This window comes from Sminthopsis crassicaudata, chromosome 3 (genome assembly GCF_048593235.1).
Source record: "Sminthopsis crassicaudata isolate SCR6 chromosome 3, ASM4859323v1, whole genome shotgun sequence".
Lineage (NCBI taxonomy): Eukaryota > Metazoa > Chordata > Mammalia > Dasyuromorphia > Dasyuridae > Sminthopsis > Sminthopsis crassicaudata.
Window position 1 is genome coordinate 442,930,641 of NC_133619.1, and position 22,081 is coordinate 442,952,721.

At 33.9% G+C, this 22,081-nt stretch overlaps 1 protein-coding gene across 4 annotated transcripts in view; it reads right to left on the reverse strand.

Moving 5' to 3' along the window:
• Nucleotides 1-22,081, reverse strand: part of UBR3 (ubiquitin protein ligase E3 component n-recognin 3) — a 280,583-nt gene that overhangs the window by 4,115 nt on the left and 254,387 nt on the right. For all 4 annotated transcript variants that reach the window (XM_074303157.1, XM_074303159.1, XM_074303158.1 and 1 more), the window contains 3 exons: nt 12,998-13,105; nt 12,556-12,681; nt 7,737-7,916 (listed from right to left, as the gene is read on the reverse strand). In XM_074303157.1, coding sequence (XP_074159258.1) covers nt 7,737-7,916; nt 12,556-12,681; nt 12,998-13,105 — 414 coding nt within the window. The remainder of the gene's footprint in view (nt 1-7,736; nt 7,917-12,555; nt 12,682-12,997; nt 13,106-22,081) is intronic.

A 22,081-nucleotide genomic window follows, 5' to 3' on the forward strand; every position in this document is an offset into this window, starting at 1 on the left:
AGATTGTGAAACCATGTTTTAAACTCTGAGAAGTAATCAAAGAATATGATTTTAAAGGAAGTTCATGTTTTAATTAAATTACAATATAATATTTAAAATTTGTTTTTATACTTTTCTGTTTTTTAAACAAATACACTATAACATATGTTATGACTCAATCTATTATTCTGGCTGGTTACATCAATCCCTTCTTCTAAAAGGGAATTATACAACTAGAAATAGCAAGTATGCTTTCATAACATGAATGTAACTCTGGACACCAAAGGAATTCTATTTTTATCATACTAATAATTTGTTTATTTAAAAGTACTTCAGTTGGGCAGCTAGGTGGTACAGTGCTTAGAGGACCAGCCCTAAAGTAAGGAGGACCTGCGTTCAAATCTAACCTCTTAATACTTCTTAGCTGTGTGACCCTGGGCAAGTTTGCCTCAGGGGGAAAAAAAGGACTTCAGTATGCGCGCTCTGAAACATTTAAAAGTTTCAATTCTTTTGATCTACCTCAAGTCTAAATCTACTGAAATCTTAATATTTTTGAGTCACTCCAAAATGTGCTTAAATCTGATTGCCTGAATTGTAACATACAGGTATGTTTCCCACTATCATACTAAGTTTGGGAGAAAAGCATTTATTCTTTCTGTAGAAGTACTTCTTCAATATTCAAACCATTGAAGAAGTTATTCATAGATTCTGTAGTTAGGGAAGAGTGTCACTATGATTGTATTTCATGAAATCTGGACCCTAGATAATTCAATCTGTTCAAACTATTTACTTCAATAATCAAGATTATTGCTTTATATGCATATATACTCAACACAGAGAAGAGAACTCAAGAATAGTCAAATGATTAACTATTATCTACTTTGGCTGGTTCATCCAAATACATATATGCCAAAAGAAGATTAGAAAACATTGATAAAGATTGAACTATTCAAATGTTTTCCAAATTTTGGAACTTTTTTCTCCTTATAAAAGTTTAATAGCAACTGAATATGAAATTTGGAAAAGAATCTGCAGACTACAGAGTCAAAGGTAGCTTTTTCATATTTGTTATCCATTGAAGGCAGAAATACAGAAGATAAAAGTAGTTTTTATAAGTGAAAAAATAGCTAAGAAGATGGTATCTGGGAATGGCATACATACTTTTCTGGACTAGAGGCAGCATTACAAGTTCCTAGTCAGAGAATGGAGTACACTTGGCAAAAAAGGCTAATAAGAATACATTTGCCAAATGTGCCTCAAAATTAATGAAAAAGGGCTTTAAAAGTAAAGAATAGAAGAGAGAAAATTGTTTATATTTATCAATCTATATCCACAGCACAGATATTACAATATATAAAGAAAACAGCAAAAAAAAAAAAAAAAAAAAAGATAAGAAAACAGCAAGTGAGACTCCCAAAAGTTCATAAGACAAAAATTCAAGAAAAGAGCAAATAGTAAAAACCATAAATTCCAATGCAGAGGTTTATGAAACAAGCAAGATGAATCAAAAGACTTAATGTAATTAAGATCTATTTGATCTCAGGTAAAAAGAGAAAGTGAAGTACAATTGTTTATTTAAAAGGTATGTTCATTTGTAAAATTCCAGAAACAAGAGTAGTAAAGTACAAAGTATAGTAAAGTACAAAAGTACAAAGGAAAGCATAACTGGTGAGCAGAGAGTAGGAGAAATTAGGAATTTTAAAAGGTAGACATGAGGGCTTCAAGGGCCATTGTGAAGAATAAGAGTTTAAGTAGATCATAGTGTTCATGAAGGGAAGTAATGTATAATAATCCTAGAAAAGTTATGAAAGGCTTTAAACATCAGAAAAAATGAGTTTATACTTAAGAATATAGGCAATATAAATAGGGAACCATTTGACTCTATAAAAACACTTTGACCATTCTATGGAAAGACTTGAAGCAGAGAAATAAATTAAGAAGTGACTGTACTAGTCTGGCCTGGAGAAAGTTAATAAGAGCCTGAGCTATAATTCATGTGAATGGAAAGAAAGAAACTTGTGGAGAGTATTCTAGAAGCAGAACTCACAAGACTGGCAACTGACTGAATAGATGGGATGTGTGAGAATAGATGAGCTGAGGAGTCTAGGGTAACTGAAGGTAGTGGTAACTTGGATAGAAAGGAAGTTTGTAAAAGCAATAGATTTGGGGGATCAGAACAAGGAGGTAGAAGGGGGAAGAAAATATGCTTGTTTTGACACTCTTGAGTTTGGGACATTCTGTTTGAAATATCCAAATTTGAGTTTGTGATATAGGAATGAAGAACATTATTAGCACAGAAATGATTACTGAATCCAAAAGACATGATGAGGCCCTTAAGTTAAAAGTATAGCAAGATAGAGCTATATAGTACACTCACAGTTAGGAGGTGGAATGTTAATGATAACCCAGCAAAAAAGCCTGAGAAGGAGCAGTTAGACAAGAGAATCTAGAGAATACTGTCTCAAAGACTCAGGGGAGAGATTATCTAGAAGACATCTCTCCAAAGTTACCAATAATCTCTTAAATGCCAAATCTAAGGGCATCTCTTTAGAGTATTTAACACTGCTGACCATCTTCTCAGGCATGTTCACTATTATTTGGTTTTCACAACACTGCTGTCTCTTATCTATAATCTGACTTTTTCAATCCCCTTCGCTGAATCTTTATCCTGTTATTCCCCCAAATCAGGGTTATTGCCCAAAATTATGTTCTGGGACCTCTTCTCTCTCTCTCTCTTTTTTAAATATGCTTTCATTTGATCTCATCACTTCCCAGTTTCAATTATCAACTTAATGCAGATGATTCACCTATAGATTCAAACTTGAATCATTATTCTTCCAGTCATCTATGTCTGTAACCTTAGCATCCTTCTCAGTAATTTGCTTTCACCATTCATATCCATTCAGCTGTTAAATCTTGTGATATCAGACCTTCCCTCTAATATAACCACCGAAATCAGGTACATGCCATGTCTTGCTCCAACTGTTATAACAGCCTTCTATTGATATCCCTGCCTAAAATATCTTCTCACCTTTATCCATCTTCTACATGGATGCCAGTGATTTTTGCAAAAGTGTAGATCAGTGGTTATCTACTACCATGAAAATAAAATATTAAGTCTACTGTTTGGTACTAATGCTCTTCTCAAACTGGCTCCTTTCCAACATTCTGGTCTTCTCACACTCTTTTACACATACTAAGTGATTCAGCTACACTGAACTTATACTAGCTATTTCTAAACACAATACTCCACACCTACTCATTCATTGGCTAATCATCTATACCTGCAATGTGATCTCTCAGGTTTTTTTTGTGTTGTTTTTTTTCTCCAAGGCTCATCTCAATCATCATCATCTGTAAGACTTCTGGTTCTTCCATCTGCCTGAGCCATCCTCTCTAAGATCACCTTCCTTTCAGTAGGTATAAAACTTGAATGCACCCCTTCATTTACAAATTGAATTTCCTATAATTTGTTAGTAAGCTCCAGGAGGGCAGGCATCATTTTTGTGTTTCTGCCTTCCCTTATATTCAGAGCAAAGTGCCTAGTGCATAATAAGCACCTAAATGATAATGAATGATTAATCCCATGGACTAAAATTCTTCAGGTAAAGTCAGCCTAGGAGGGATGAGGAACTCAGAAATTAAACTTTAACATTCATTTAAAAATTTTTGATTCCATCTTCCCTCCTTCTCCTGAAACCCCTCCTTCACCCATCGGAAAAAAAAAAAGCAATATGATATTCATTATGTATGTGAAGTCATACAAAAAAATTTCTATTTATTTTTTTCCTTTTTTAAAACAATTTTTATTTTGAAAGAAAAAGAAAAGGAAACAATTTCAGTGAGGAAGAAAAACAGAAAACCAAAGACACTAGTGTAAATCAAAGAAAATATCAATTTAATTTTAACTTAATATTTTAAAAAAGTATTTTTATGTGTGTATTGTGTGTATATATGAGAAACATGGTAACAAGGAAATGTAACACAGATAAATAAAAACCATGGCATGGTCTTACAAGAATAGTATCATTAATGAGGGAAAGATTTAGGGTAGTGGATAGAGCATTGGCCCTAAAGACAGGAGGACCTGAGTTCAAATTTTACCTCAGACAATTACTAAGTGTATGACCTTGGGCAAATCACTTAATCCTAATTGTCTGTCTGTCTGTCTCTCTCTGTATGTATATATATATGTGTGTGTGTGTGTGTGTGTGTGTATGTGTGTGTGTGTATAATAATTGCCACAGTTCAGCAGTTCAGATTAAACAGAGACTGATGAAGAAAACTAAAAACAACCAAAAGCCTTAAAAAAGGGTTTCATTAAAAAAAAGGGGGGGGGGAGGGGAATTGGTTTTTGTTTTTAAGTTATATCCGGGAAAAAAAGAAATCAAAGAATTGCACTTATACAGGATGCATGAGAGCAAACACAGAACGCAAAGCAGCTCTATTCTTTGAATGGTGAGGATTCTGTGATGGATATTTGAAATCAGAAAGGTCAGAAAAAATGGCTACTATATAAATATATATATATGTATATATATGTAAGATTAGGCTATATATGTCTGTAAATAAAATTAGAATAAGACAGCACTAACTGCTCTTGATTAATTCACTTGCTTTAAGATAAACTACATCCCCAGATGTAATGTCCTGTCATCTCTCAATTATAATCTTTCTCTGGGAGGAGGTTTCTTTTCCTTATAATCCTTTTCTCTGTGAGCAGGTTTCTTGGGAGGCTTCTGGAGCCTCCAGCCAAAGCAAAGGTAGAATCTCGAATCCTCTTCTTCTTCTTCCTGAATCCTGGCTATGAATCTCCTCCAGCTCTTGTCCTTATCCCAATCCCGACTAACTTCCTGGCCGACTGCCCTCCTCTTTTATCCTCCCAGAGAATGGGCTTGTGGGTACTCCAGGAGCTTGTGGGAACTACTTACAACCAATGAATTTGCTCCTTTTAAAAGGTGTGTAAACTCCTTTTCAGAAGTTTAAAAGTGTAAAGGTTTGAACTAAAGGTGTGAACTCTGAGCTAGAGAATTGCCAAATACCGACTTACCACTTAGTGAGAACCTAACACCCAGACATTTGAAAGAACTGATAGATGTGACTGTTGAACTATCATCAATGATTTCTAAAAGATTAAGAAAAATGTGCTGCAACCCTAGAAAAGACATTTTTTTTTAAAACTTGGGGAAGAAAACAAAATATTTAGAGGCCAGTTAAGATGATTTAAATTCCTTAACAATTCTAGAATAGATTTTTTAAAAGATAGCTAGTGAACATCAATACAAATGGAAAAGAAAGTAGTGATAGATGTAGCCAGTATGTCTTTAACAAGAATAGATCATTAACTCAATTTATTTTTTTGAAAGGATTACTTAACAGATCAGCAGAATGTTATAAATAAAACTTACCTAAATTTTAGTGAAACTTTCATAAATTATCACATTTTATTCTTTTGGGAAAGATAAAGTTATGGTCTAGATGAGAATATATTTAAATGATTTGGAGCTTGCTGAACAGCACTCATCAGTGAAGTGCCATATGGACCTGTACTTGACTCTATGCTAAATAACCTTTTGATCAATGCTTTGAATAAAGGCAGAAATGACAGACTTATCAAATGTGCAGAATACAAAAAGCTATGAAGGATAGATAATGCTTTGGATGACAGAAAGGATCCAGAGATATTTTGAAAGGCTAGAAAGTAAGAAGAACTGCTAGCATTTATACAGCACTTTACAATTTGCAATACATGTTACAAATATTATTACATTTGAATCTCATGACTATCCTGGGAGATGGTGCCTACTATTATTTTCATATCATCTCCCAGATGAGGAAATTAAGGCAGAGAAATCAAGTGATTTGCTTAAAAACAAAACAACAACAACAACAAAAACCTGCTAATAAGTGTCTGAAACTAATTTGAACTCAGACTTTCTTGACTCCAATTAAAGTGTTTTAGCTGCATTACCTAGCTGCATTGGAATCTGACTGAATCTTAAAAAGATGTACATTCTTACTTTTGAATTCCAAAAAACATTTTTTTTTACAATGTGATTAGGGAGTATTTTTTACATAGCAATTTATTTGAAAAAGATTTTGAAGATTTTAGTGCAAGTTCAGTATGAATGTGATATGGCAACTACAAAAGCTAGTGAATCTCAGGCTACTTAAAGAGAAGCATAATTTCCAAAAATAAGATTATGTTCATGACACACCACTTTCAGAGTATTACTTTTAGTTCTGAATGCCCCTTTTTGGAAAGGATACTGATAAGCTGGACAGAAAATAAGAAGACAACAAAAATGATGAAAAGCCTTCAGTCTATGAAACATGAATAAAGGTAGAAGGAACTGGGGGTATTTAGCCTGGAAAAAGGGAAGATTCATGAGGTAAAGAAGTATTGTTGTTCAGTCATATTTGACTCTTTGTGATCCCATATGGGTTTTTTTGGCAGAGACTCTGTAGACGAAACCCTTTTTTTCTGTATCCATTTCTACTCAAGGTCATTTTACAGATCAGGAAACTGAGACAAACAGGATTTAATGACTTGCTCAGTGTGTCTGAAGCTGGATTTGAACTCAGAAAGTGAGTCTTCCCGACTCCAGGTCCAGTGCTCTATCTACCATGCCACTTAGCTAAAAAAGATCTTTCATGGCAGAGAGATTATGCTCAATCTCTATGGCTCCAGAATGCAAAACTAAGAATGATGGGTGAAAGCTGACGAGACTGACCTAAAATTAATGTAAAGAAAAATATCCTAAAATGTGAGCTATTTAAAAGTATAATTAGTTGCCTTGGAGGGTGTCAGAGAGGTCTGGGGACAGAATAGAGCCATTTGAGTTCCACAGGGTATTTTCTAATTTTTTTTTTCGAGTACAATTTGGATTAGATTGGTCCTAATAATGCCACACCTCAAAGCTTAGTGAGTCTATGAAGAATCAGACCAAGAACTTTTTAAAAATTTCCTATCTCAAAATAAGAAAGCTATATTAATGCTTATATTTTTCATCAAAATTTACTTAGCATGACTGCATCCAACAGTATATTAAAAGTTAGAAACTGTGTATTAATATACAGCAAAACAACTGTTTGGACATGTATACATATATTGTATTTAATTTATACTCTAACATATTTAACATGTATTGGTCAACCTGCCATCTGGGGGGAGGGGAGGAAGGAGGGGAAAATTAGAACAAAAAGGCTTGGTAATTGTCAGTGTTGTAAAATTACCCATGCATATATCTGGTAAATAAAATCTATTAAAATAGTAAAAAAAAAAAAAAGAAAGAAAGAAAGAAACTGTGTATTAAAATTTGAGGTCATTTTACTATTAAATAGGGCTAATCAAATTATACTTATAATGGACAGAATTAAGTTTGAGTTTATTCAAATAAAATATGGGTTGCAGGAACTTCACATACGAATTGTATCACTTAAGATTTAAATATGACAACACTCCAACAGGTTCAATGGGTCAAAAGTCCCCTTTGAACTGATTGCAAAACATATGTATCTTAGTATTTATGAAAGAGAAACCTGATTTTTTTTAAAATAAGCAAATCCTATTATCAAAGAGATGACAAATAATATGAAACATCTTCCTAAAATATGGACTTTTTCCTATCAAGCAAAGCCATTTTTATTCAATTCTTTCAAACACTGGTTATTGTCAAAGAATTGTAAATTAATTTGTCTCTTACCCCATTAGTACATGGCCAGGATACTAAGCAAATTCTTCATTCTTTACATACCTTTACTTGTTCTGCATGTCTTTCAGAAAATGAAGTTACTTCAAAGCACCACTGAGGTATGATGTCAAATGCTGGAACAGACCAGTCAAGGCAGGCGGCACTGGTGAATGGATGAGCTGTTTGACTAAAAGATGGTAGAAGCCCCAAGCAGCTAGCAAGAACGGTAAATTCTTCTTCTTCCTTTTCAATATCAGACAGAAAATTTTCACATCATTTTATGAAGTATATTTCCTATTATATCAGAACCTGTATGTATCATCCTTGAATATAGGATAGTAAAAGGGCAGTTTTCTGGTAGAACCAGCCAAAGAAAAATGAGCTAAGAAAGAAAACAGTTCCAAGAAAGGCTATCTCCATTCTATTCAAAATATTTTCCAAAATTTAATTAATGAGAGTATAAAATATAAAAATATGCTTTTATAATTCATTCTGTACTACAGTGCTCCAAGGATTGATCATTTCACCCATGTGAATACTGCTCTTCAGTTTTGTTTTGTTTTTATTTTGTGAATTGCTGTGCCAGAAAAATCAGTTACCTCATATGGTGATCAGCCTCTTCAAATTTAGCAAGACTTCTTCAAACAAAAGACACATATTTGATCACTGAGCAAATAACCACAGTTATTCAAGCTTAGTGCAAAATTTATGTTGGATTGCCTTTAAGAAGCCCAAATCACTTCCATGTAATACTTGACTAAGAACTCAAGCAGGACCTCAGGGGGGAAACAATTATATATTTATCCAAATAAGGAAAGCTACCACAAATATAAATACACTATAGAATTTGCCTACAAAATTAAAGTTAAGCACAGGTACAGATAAAAACTGTTTTGAATCAGAAAGACTGATGATATACAGAGTCTTAATGGAGCCTGGGATAAAGAGTCTACCTAGCTCCTGGATTGGTATTAATTCATAAACAGGAGAAATTTTAAGCAATTAAAAATTAATCTGGATGTGGATTTTAAATTGTGAATCAGTAAATAAATGTACTAACATAGTGAACTGCAAACCAGAGCAATCAGAATTTCATTAAAATTAAAAACATACGCTCTGATCTGGAAGGATATTTTTAATAATGAAAAATTTGATTATCTTAAAAATGCCAAAATTCATGACATAAACTACTATAGTGGAAAAACATTACATAAAAGCCGAAATAATCAACAGATCAAATTTGCACCTCAGGACAAACATAGATTGGTGAAATACAAAGAAGACTTGGGGTAGAACAGTAGTTCTCCTGGCACAACCCAAGAGGAAGGAAGAAATACTCTAGGACAAGGTCTAACCCATGTGAAGTACAAACACCTCCAGGCTAGTTATACAGAAAAAAAAGAAGGGAGCTCTTGGGCAAAACTGGGTTTGACTGGAGGGTCAGACAGAACCACAGGAATTTTCACCTCTCAGATAATGTGAGGGAATCATGGCTCTGAGTCCAGGAAGACTGAAGAATCTCTGCTGATTAGGCATGCCAGACCCAACTGTGTGACAGAGACAGGGCCCTGGATGAGAAAGAACTAGCACATTAGGTTGAGTGCAGAAGCAATGGAGTAGGGACATGCTGGCTATGGGCACTTGAAGGAGGGTGAATATTTTAATTTGGGATTCCAGCTCAGAGGACAGCTGAATTGAAGCTAGAGGTATCATCCTCCCCCCCCCCCCCCAGCATTAGAGATGCTTATTTTAAAGAAGAAAGAACCCAACCATAAAAATTTACTATGGGAATAAAGAATACCAAGTTTCATTTTCAGAGGAGGACAGTAAAATTAAAAAAGCCTCTTCTACCCCAAAGAGTAATGTTAAATGGTTACCTGGCCAGGAAGAATTTGTAAAAGAACTCAAAAAAAGACTTCAAACATCAAATGGAAGAAAAACAAACAAAAATATTAGAATAATCCAAGAAAAACAGTAAGATAATAATAAAAAAATAAGTTAACTACAAAAGAAGATGTAGTGTTAAAGAAACAAATTCTTTGACAATTAGAATCAGGCAAGGGGAAGTCAGAGAAAGTATAAGAGAATAAGAAATAACAAAATATAAAGAATGAAAAAATATAACAGAATGTGAAAACATCTTATAAGAAAAACAACATATCTAAAAAAAAAGATCAAAAAGAGAAACACAAGAGTAATTGGATTACCTGAAAGACTCTTGACACAATAATGCAAGAAATAATCAAAGAAAATTGTCTTGGAGTGAAAGGACATAAAGGGAAAGTAGAAGTAGAGAAAATCCACCAATCACCACCTTAAAGATATCCTCTGTGGAAAACACACAGGAATATTGTTGCCAAATTTCAAAAACCCCAGATCAAAGAGAAAATTTTACAAGAAACAAAAGAAAAAAATTCAAATATATTGGAACAATTAAAATAGCACAACACTTAGCAGCAGCCATAATAAAAGACCACAGGTCCTAGAATAATATATCCTGGCAATTAAAAGAATTAGACGTGAGACCAAAAATGTTATATCTAGCAAAATTATCTATAATATTGAACAACAACAAAAAAAGGACATTCAAAAAATTTGCAGATTTTCAGGACTTTGTCTCAAATAAACCCAAATTTAGAAAATTTAACATATAAAAGCCAATATCAAAGAACTCAACATGAACAAAGTGTTTATGTTTTTATACATGGAAATGTATACCATATGTTTAAGACTGATACAAATAATTAGGCATCTTAAAAGAAGGATTAGGTCTAAGTCTAAAAAGCAAAACTATCTAGTTAAAGGTAACAATAGTAATTTTGAGCTTTACAACAACCCTATTATAATCCCCATTTGATAGATACAGAAATTGGGGCTAAGCAAGGGTAAGTAACTTGACTTATATGGATAGTAGGTGGTAGAGACAGAATTTGAACTCAGGTTTACCTCATTTCAAGCTGATCTCTGGGCTTGAAAAAATAACTACCATGATGCCTCTAAGTAGTGATAGTTTATCAGGATCAAAGGAAAGATATTAATTAGAAACTATTGCTTTTTAGAAATTCCCACAAGGGATAACACATATTTTCCTTAAAAACATGTTACAATATTTACCATTAGTCACCACAGTAGGTGCAAGTCAATGGAAGAAATGGAATTAGATTTATTTTTTATATAATTATATAATTTATATAATATAAATTGCTAAGTACATTTAGAAAGTTAATATAAGTTTACAATAAAAATGTTTTCATCATTATTATCTATGTTGATGAAAACATTTTTATTGTAACATATATAAATATATCTTCCTGGATGTACACAAGTCATCTTCCATTCCTGGAATGTCTTTCCTTCTCATCTCTGTCAAAATCCTTATCTTCTTAAAAGGCATAATCCAGGTGCCAATTATTCTTTCAATCCTGTTTTGATTCCCTCAGTTGTTAATGTTCTTTCTACCTTAAATCACTTTATATTTATCTGTTTACATGTTATATTTTACTCCAAGGGTAACGTAAAATCTTGAAGATAAGAAGTATTCATTTTGTCATTTTATATGGATGAACTAGCCCAGTACCTTGTACATATTAGACACTCAATGTTTTTTGAAAAGGAAAACAATTTCATCCACAAACTATTAACAATAGGATCCCTGTTTTGTATATTTTATCCACAAAGAAAACCTGTATAACTGATAAATGAGTAAGGGATCAATTAGCAAATTAGAGAAAACATCTCAGGTTTCAAAAAGTTTATGAGAGATGTAATTTTTTTAATGTATAAGACGGACACATTACTCACTATGAACCACTTTACTAAATATCAAGAATTATTATGAATTATTTTAACAAGATAAGTGTGTGTATGAAAGAGAGAGAAGAAAGGAGAAGGAGAAGGAGGGAGAGAAAGAGAAGAGGAGGGAGAGAGAAAGAAAGAGAGAAGGAGGGAGAGAAAAAAGAATCAGTCTAAAAACATAAGGATATTTGTAGACAACAGAGCAGGAACCAATAGGCAGAGTGAAGATCAGACATAGTAGGGATAATAGTGAGGCCAATTTGCTGCAGAAATAAAGAGAGGATGGGGTCAAGGATGAACCTAGAGGGCTCTTCATCTGAGACCACAGTGAAAGAGGAGATAGCAGAGAGGGATTTCCAAGTGATAGCATATGAGGAAGAGGGAAGGGAGGTTACATAGTTAATTTTTTTCAGTGAATGCATGAAGTGAGATGCTTTTGGCTTAGACTAAGGTTTTGGGAAGTGACACAGTTGAAGCACTCAGGAGACATGAAAGGATTTGAACTAATCACTATAGAGAATAAAAAATAAACGAGGTAGGGTGAAGAAGAATGCTTAACTCGAAGCAAGGAGAGAGGGTCCAGGCGAGATTATAGACATAAACGTGTAATGGGCCTGGATAGCACTGTTTCATGATTTCTTCAACTTCTGTTCAGTAGCACATGAAGATGTTTGAGGAAGCACAAGAAAATAGTTGAAGAAGAGTGACAGTGGGGAATAAGGATCACTTCAACTTCCAGACCACGAATAATAATTCTCAAAGTATAAGAAAAAATCATGACTAACAAAGTCTGAAGAGGGAAGAATCATCAGTAAGGAATTGGGTAACAGTGAAGATCAGAAGGTTTACAATGAAAAGAAGCTTGTTAATTAAGAAGGAAGTATTCCAGAGGACATAGTAAAAAGCACATGTATATTTGAAGTGGGAAGACAGTTGAGGTAAAGGAATGGGATTTGTGCATCAGCAGACAGAGCTCAGAATCACTGGAACAGGATAAATAAAAGAGGATAGGAATACGTTATTTAGCACCAAGTCCAGGTTCCATATCAATATTAATTAGACTTTCCCAAACCCCTGCCAATCATACCTGACAGCTTGGTAAATCTCCCCCAAAAAGGTGATGTTGAAGAAGGCTGGTGATCCTGAGAAAAGGTAAGCAGAACTGCTGTAAATATCTTTCTATGTTATCAGGAGACCAGGCAATAGGGTTAACCTAAAGTCGAAAAAAAAAATTTTTATTAGAAATTTTACTTAGTAATTATAGGGGTTGGGGACAGGGAAGAGATTCTGACTGTGATTTCATTGGTGTAGGAAACTCCCAGTGTGGGAACTCCTTTTACTGAGGCAGATCAGCAAGTTACCTTCAAGTTACAGTCTTATTTATAAAGTGCCTGAGGCACAGAGAAGTTTAAAAAATTGGTCACATGGGTAGCATAACTCAGACATATCTCAGGAAATAAAATGTGGTAACAAAAATACAATTATTTAAATACTAATAATGATATTTTAAATATGTGGAAAATGTATACCATTCCAAGTTCTTCAGTTTCTCCTTCCAGGTACAGCTTCCCTTTAGATAGTTCATTTATCACAAGGCTCAATAATACCTCCCAAGACTTTTCAGCATTGCATGTATTCTAGAAGAAATGAAAATAAGATATTAATTGAATTAGTCATTATAATTTAAGCCATAAAATTTATTCTGCACTGATTAGTTTTCAGTAAATTGTGATTGTATTTTTATTTTAAACAAATTAACCTCCCTTTCTTAAAAATTAGATCACACACCACATATACTATGTTTAAAATAAAAATGAGAAGGAAATGCTGAAAAATTAAGCATTCTCTTTCACCCTAATTAAATAAAACAAACATATAATTAGTTGTATATTAATATTAATTTTACAATTAAGAGAAAATAGAACTCTAATCTATAAATTTATTTATTTTCCCCCCCCCTGAGGCTGGGGTTAAGTGACTTGCCCAGGGCCACACAACTAGGAAGTGTTAAGTGTCTGAGACCAAATTTGAACTCTGATCCTCCTATATTCAAGGCTGGTGCTCTACCCACTGCGCCACCTAGCTGCTCCCTATAATAACTTATTTTTACTTTAGGGCTATAGAGGATTCAAATAAATTTACTCAAAGTAAATTTTAATAAAGTATAAGCTAGATAGGAAATAAATGAACCAGGCTATTCACTGTTGTACCAACAACAAAAAGACATGTAAAACAATATAAAAATAGAATGTAAGTAATGAAGAATCATCACTGATTTTTTTTTCCTCTTTCTCCAAGCTATAATCTCTACCACAGAATTTTGCCACTATCTATATTCTGTACTATTGCTTCAGATATGTTAAATATTACTTTCACAATAAAACAGTGAGCATTGTTCATGCTTCAATTTACAGCACAGAATACCTTTTAAATATTTAAAATAAATTCTAGTTGATTACTGAAATCTACTCATTACTGGATTTTGTTGATATTAGTTTTCATCCTATTAGAACCTTGCCACTTTAATCCTCATTTGAAATTTCCTTCCATTAAAACTATAAATGTAGTCTGGAGCCAGGCTGTAAAGGGCTTTAAATCACAGAAAAAATTTTATTGGATCTTTGAGGCAAATGGAAGCTACTGGAGCTTACTTAGCAGAGGAGTAACATCATTATAACTGGGTTTTAGGTATATTGATTTAGCATCAATGTGAATAAGGTATTAAAGGAAGGATCAAACTCAAGGCAGGGGGATAACAACTAATGTAAGGAAGGGAAGATGTGAGTGGAGAGCAGGAGATATTAGGAAATTTGGGAGATATCAGGAAAAAATTTGAGAAGACTGGGAAAGAATGGAAAGAGGGAGAGTAAAGATTTAAGAGTGACATAAACTTTTATAGCTGAGTATAAATCTGAGTAACTGAAAGTATAGCGGTGCTTGAATCTGAGATGGCTAAAGGATATGCAATTCAAAATATCCAATAAGAAAGTGATGATGAAAGGCTGGAGCTAAGAAGAAGCCAGAATTAGAGATTAAGATCTGTAACTGGTATGAAGATTAAATCTGTGGAAAATTATAAGTCAACAAGTTTGATAGTAGAGAGAAAAGAAGATGACTCAAGATATCATTTTGCTATATAATCACAGTTATGAGGAAGGATAGAATGATGACCCACCAAAGCAGAATTAGAGGAAGCAATCAGAGAGTAGAGGCAAGACTGAAAACTATTATAGAAATCCAGAGATGAGAACAAATATAAGATGAACAAGCTGGTCAGCAGTGTCAATTGCTATAGTGGAAGGTCAGGGAAGAGGAATGACCATGAAGTTTAACAATTAACAGATCATTGCCAACTCTAGAGTGAGCAGTTACACTTAAATGAAAAGATCAGAAGCCAACTGCAAAGAGCTAAGAAGGGAGTGAAAACACTGAATTTAGACAGCTTTTTATCCCTAATAGTTTGGCTAACAATGGGAGGAGAATGAGAAGATAAGAGCTTGAGAATATGATGAGGTTTAGTGAGAGCTTTTTAAGAATAGAAGAGACTTGGGCATGTTTATGAGCAGCAGGGAAAGGACCAGTAGATAGAGACTAAGACTGAAGATAGAGAGATGATTTCCAAAGCTAACTCCAAGAGAATATAAAAGAATATATAACCAAGAGAAGAAGAAATAGCAAATTGAAAGATATTTTTTTCATTTTATTTTTCTTGCTTCCCCCTTTTTTGGCAGTATGGTAAATAGGGAAACATTTTGCATGACTTCGAATATATGATGAGTATTATACTGCTTGCGTTTTCATTGGTGGGAATGAGACTAGAGGTGAGGGAAGAATTGGGGATTCCAAATTTAAAAATTATTACTGAAAAATTTTTTTAAAAAGAAAAAGTATTGCCCTTGGCAATACCACTTCATTAAAAACCAGAGTAATGAAGGAGAGAAACGGTTTAAGGGGTTCTGAGATGTAAAGAAAGGGTAGTTCAGGATGTATATCATCTATTTCTCTATACAAAATGATGTAAAGTTCTCTTTGAAGATATTAGGGCAAATTAGTCGTGGTAACTGCAGTTCTGCCTGGTTTTAACTCCACTGAATAAGAGGGTCTTCCCAATATAAGCTCATCACTTCTAATACCATCACAAATCCATCTCAAGAATGAATACTACCTCCTCCCTCAGTGTCCTAGAGACCTGGAAAGTGAAGTACCAAACTTCACTTAAAGCTTTTCTTTATAAGAGACAAAATTTGTACTCTAAGCTCATTCCCCTTTGCATCTGCAGCTCAGCCTGGTTTCAATTCCAAATCGAAGGCTGAATTCCCTCTGTTATCTGTCCTCTCCCTCTGCCTAGACCTCTTCCCTTTAAATTGTGACTTTTTCGGGCTCTTTTTGTGCATTATCTTCCTAGTTATATTTTAAGCTCCTTAGTAACAAGGATTATCTTTATTATTTGTATCTCTAGTACATTGCCTGGTATTTAAAAATATTTCTTGGATTGAATTGAATGGAAGTTGCAAAAAGGCAGATTAGGCTTGATTTAAGGAAATCAAACTTCCTAAGAATTAGAGCTATCCAAAAGAGTAAAGAGCTATCTGAACTTCACTTCACTAAGGCCCATCTTAAAATGCCTAAAACCTGAGTTAGAGAGCACATGTCTATAGAATATTCTCTTCTCACTCCTTATTCTCAAATCTCAGTCTGTTGAAGTCTAAGTCTTATGCATCCCTCAAGATAACACTCAAATGCTAACTCCTATTTCAAAGGCTAGCTAGAAATTCTTTCTTCCGAATTTGCATAGAATTTTGCTTAAATTTCTCTTCCATCCTTATATTCTATTTAGTGAATATATTTCTCCTATTAGATTAAGTCCCTTGAAGTTTTATCTGTATAGTTTCATCAATACTTAGTAGTTTTTCTATAACACAATTTATAAATGTTTCCTAAATTTGAATTTGTTAAATAAAGGGGCTTCTAAAAGAAAGTGTAGTAATAGAATATAATTTGAATTCAATGAAAAGTTAATTTAATTGGTAGGATTAAGTCTCATAATCACTTATGTTAACACACCCATACAAAATTATTACTATTCATGACCTGAAATTTACAAACTACTTTTGTCAAAGAAATTTGAAAATCCAGGTTTCTTTACTTAATGCTGCAAAAACTTTACTATTTCAGACCTAATATCTACAGATGAAAGATGACTATATAGCCCATAATATAATACTAACCATCTGTGTCACTTTGGATAGATTATTTAAAGCTATCTGGGCCTTAATTTCCTCATCTGAGATCCCTTCCTCCATTATGATACTATGATATATATGTAGACATCTTAGACATCTATACTTTAGGAAAATCATTTTGAAAGCCATTTGAAGGGAAAACCTATAGCAATCAAGTTATTGTTGAGGCTAATAGAAAATAAAGTAAAAATAAGGAAAATTTGAAAAGAGAAAACATTTTTACTTTTGATGACTGTAGAAAATCACTTGGAAATATTTGCTATTATATAAAACAAAAATTCAATATAACATCCTTAAGGGAACATTTAGCACTAATAGGAAATTAAAACTTTAGGCCAAAGAGCTAATGGGCCTATTCTTTCACATACCTAAGAATTTCCAGCAAAACCCTGAAGTTCACATTACACCAAACAAAATTTAAGAATCTAATTCACTTCACTGTACAAGAGTTCAGCCAGAAGCCCTAAGGCAACAGGAAAGGGGACCACCAGAAAAGCCAAAAATAATATAATGAAGTCTTCCAGTATAACCAAAAACAGGATAGGGATATAAATAGCAAGTAAGGTCCTACATCTGGAGGCAGTAATGATGGAAGATTCCCTCTAGAAAACTTCTAAGTAGTGGAGTTTCTGGAAGCCCTGGGAAGTGGTAGTGGGCAGTCATTCAACTGGCAGAAGGATACCCCCCAAGCTTTTGAGGCCATTTAATACTATCTTTTAAGATTCCAGAATAAGTCCTTGCTATGGGATAGTACTTGAAACAAAGGATTCTTACAAGGTGCTAAGTCAGTGGAATTGATAAAGACAATGGTAGTTCAGTACACGTACTTAGTACTTAATATAGTTCCACAAGATTCACACCAATGATAAGAGAGCATGTAAGCTTGGACAAACCAGGGAGAGACAGAACTGGAAGACAGACCATGGTGGTGGTCCTCCTGCCTCCCCTACAGAAACCAAGACACATTTAGGAGGACCTCAAGAAGCTGGCAGAGGCAGAGATCACAAAGGACTGGCTGCAGGAGTTTAAGCTCTCAGGAACCGAGGACAGAGATAGGCCTCTTAGAAAGCTAACCGGGCCCCAGGAAATGAGACAAAACTTGGAAAGAGATAATAAAAGATTGAGACAACTGGCTATACTTGTGGTAATTACTGAACTGAAACGAAAGCTGAACCCAGAGATCCCAAAAAAGCCGAAACAGAGAACATTACAAGTTCTGAAGATTCAGTGTTCTGATTGAGATCTAAGGGGAGAGTACACCCAGTGGATGGAGATTAGTACAATAATTTAGATGACTATTAATAATTAATAACTTAGCTGACTATTACACCCATACAAAACAAGTAGTTGTGGCCTAGCTACAGCACAAACCCACAATTCAGGAACTAAAGAGAGATAAGTTGGTAAAAGAGAGACCTACCAGTATTAAAAATTATTACAAATTCAGCGCTTTTCAAAAAAGAACAAAGTAAAAACTATAAGCAAAAATTCAAAGGAAAAAATGGATTTTTCATAATCATCACATGAATATGTAAAACAAATTAAGCAGGAGACAAAGTTCTAAAGAAAAAAATTGGAAAGAAAATAAATAGCTTAGAAATAAAAGTAGAAAATCTTATCCAAGAAATGAAGACTAAAACCAGAAATCAATAAAATCATGATACAGCAAGAAATATTAAAACAAAATCAAATGACTGAAAAATAGAAACAAAAAATATCTGCTATCAAACAAAATGATGTAAAAAACAGAATAAAACTGAACACTAGACACTATAGCCTGAAAATTATAGTTCAGAAAAAAATCATAAGCAAAAACTTCCCCAATTTACTAGAACCAGAAGGTAAGATGAAGACAGAATGAGTCTAGCCATTACCTTCTCAATGGAACCTTAAAAGGAAATGTCACTGGCAAATCTCAGTAATGTCATAAGCAAAATTAAAAGCTCCAACAGAAAAGAAAAATAATGAAAACATCTATTACCAAGGGAACATATTTAATATGTGATATAAAATCCTATATAATATCTGATAACTTTTACTAAAAACCAGTGGGGATCTTGTAATACAATATTTCAAAACAATCATGCTTAATACTCTGCAAAGATGAGTATAATTTTACATGAGGAAAAAAGGACCTTTAATAGAGAACTTTTCTAGAGAAAAGATCAGAGCTTATGCATATTTCAGAGTCTAAAGAAACCCAGAAAAACATTTGAGCAACTGTAAATAAAAGTATAATAATACAGTACAAATAGTCCAGCAAGGGGGAGAAAAGAAATGAGGAATAAAGAGAGAAATATACCATGGTAGAAAGGAGGAAGAAAGGGGTAGAACTTGCTATTTCTTCCAATTGGGATGGGTAAGGAGAAAGTGAGGAATGGGCATCAGAAAACTTCACTATTACCCACACTCAAATATTTTGTTATATATAAAATATGTGTGTGTGTGTGTGTGTGTGTATTTCAAATGCAACACAGAAATAAGTGGGGATGGAAAAGATAGTTAAGAAAGAATATAATCCTGTGAAGATCCTTTGATCCAGCAATACTTCTTGCTAGGTCTATATCCCAAAGATTTTTTTTTTTTTTAAAGGAAAAGGACCTATATGTACAAAAATATTTATAAAAGCTCTTTTTGTGATGACTAAGAACTGAAAATCAAGGGGATACCCATCAATTGGGGAATGGTTAAACAAGTTGTGGTATGATTGTAATGGAATATTATTGTGCTAAAAGAAATGACAAGCAGGTTAATTGCAGGAAAATCTGGAAAGATTCACATGAATTGATGCAAAGTGAAGTGAAAATAACCAGGAAAACATTGTACATAATATTCTTTTTGAACAAAATGACCAATATGGAAGTGTTTCATCTGACTGTACATTTATAACATATCTGATTAATCACTATCTCAGGGAGGAGAAAAAAGAATGGATACTATTTGTACATCAAAAGTTTAAAAAACACAAATGTTAAAAATTGTTTTAATGTGTAATTGAAGGGAAAAACATATATAAAACAAAATTAAATACTAAATGCAAAGGACGGATCTATCAAATGAAAAACAAAAGTCGTGTGGAAAAAAAAGAAGATAATGGTTGGTTGTTGTCCTTCCCTCTCAAAGAGGACCAAAATTATGTCACTATGTTAGAGTTGAATTACACTGTGTCTGACTGTGGCTGATCAGACCAATATGACCTCAGAATGCTCTGCCACACATCAAACATAAATAGTCCCTATGAACATTTGGGGTGGATTCTCTAACTTTGCACATCTTGAGTTTCTTCTGAGCTACTTCAATTCTGCTTTGCTCAAAGAGCACATCACACCTTCTGTGATGAAGTCACACCATGCTGGTCCTGTGCTAGTGTTTCAATTCTAAAGTTCTTAAGAGAGACCTTGAGAGTATCCTTAAATTGTCTCTTCTAATTCTTCTAACTAAAATCACTGTTTTTTTTTTTTTTTTTTTTTTTTTTTTTTTTGAGGCTGAGGTTAAGTGACTTGCCCAGGGTCACACAGCTAGGCAGTGTTAAGTGTCTGAGACCAGATTTGAACTCCTGTCCTCCTGAATTCAAGGCTGGTGCTCTATCCACTGAGCCACCTAGCTGCCCCCTAAAATCACTGTGTTAGTGATTTCCGTGTCAATCTCCATAAAATAGAATTTTTGGCAAGCACACATTTAGCATTTGAACAATGTATGCAGCCCAATGGAGCTGTGCTCTTGCAGTAGAGTTGGAATACTTGGCAGTTTAGTTCAAGAAAGGACCTCAGGGTCTAATATTCTATTCTGCCAGATGATCTTCAGAATCTTCCTAAGACAATTCAAATGGAAGTGATGTTTCTTGGCATAGTGCTGTAGACTAGGTTTCACAGGCATACAATAATGAGATCAGCACAATAGCTCTGTAGACCTTCAGTTTGATAATCAGTCTAATAGCTCTCCTCTTCCACACTTTCCTTTGGAGCCACCCAAACTCTGACACAATACATATGTCATCTTCATTATCAATGTGGACATTCCTGGAAAGTATATTGCCAAGGCAAATGAACTTATCCACAGCATTCAAAATGTCTCCATTTGTCTACCTGCCATCGAGGGGAGGGGGTAAGGGGAAGAAGGAGAAAAGTTGGAACAAAAGGTTTTACAAAGGTCAATGCTGAAAAATTACCCATGCATATATCATATAAATAAAAAGCTATTAAAAAAAAAGTCTCCATTTGCTGTAACCAATGTTTCCACATATGGATGGTGTAGTGCAAGCTGATGGAGGACCTGTCAGGTCAAAATTCGCACAAGCAGCAGAGAACAGATCCTTACTTTGCTACATCTCAGCTTCAGAGGCTGCAAACAAAAAACTCTCCCTCCACTTTAGTTTTGGCTTGTAGTTTTTTCAAGTTGAAGAATTTAGCATCAGTGCTGTAGCCAACTTTGGTTCCATGAGGGAAGAGCTGAATGTAAACAGACCTACTAGGTACAGGGGAAAGGAGAGGAGGAACAAAGAATTGGAATCCAAGCAAACTTTGATTGTGTTAGATGACTGAGGAATAAATGAACAAACTGCAGTATATGAATATAATGGAATATTACTACATCATTAAAAAACTCCAAAAGAATGACTTACAAGAATCTTGGGTACTATGAACTGATGCAGAACAAAATAAGCAGAATGCAAAGAAAAATTTATAGGTGCAATTGGGGTTAAATCACTTGCTGAGGATCTCACAGCTAGTAATATCTGAGACTATATGACAGGTTCTCCTGACTCTAGGACCAGTGCTCTATCCACTATGTCACCTAGCTGGTAAAGAAAAAAGAAAAAAAAAAACTTACAACAAGCCAGCAACGTTATAAAGAAAAAAAACTTTGAAAATTTGAAGAATTCTGATTAATTCATTGATCAACCATGTTTCCAGAAGACTGGTGATGAAGCAAGGTATCTATATCTTAATAGACAGAGAGGCTAAGACTTTTGGACAAGCCCACTGTGTACTCATTTTGCTTGACTATAATTTTACAAAAAAAATTTTTAAACCTTTTTCAGAACCATCTCCATCTACAGAAAACTATGGAGATTTAATATGAATCAAAACATAGTATTTTCACCTTTTTTTTGGTGGTGGTTATGTCTTTACTTGTTTTTTGTTTTCTTTCTCAAGTTTCTTTTTTTCCCCTTTTTGGTCCCATTTTTTTTTACCCAGCGTAACAAACATGGAAATATGTTTACAAAAACTGTACATGTTTAACCTATAGTGAACTATTTGCTGTCTAGGGGAGGAGGAAGGGAGGGAGAAAAAAAAAACTGGAACACTAAGTTTTGCAAAAGGAACTGTTGAAAACTATCTTTGCATGTTTTTGGAAAAATAAAAAGGT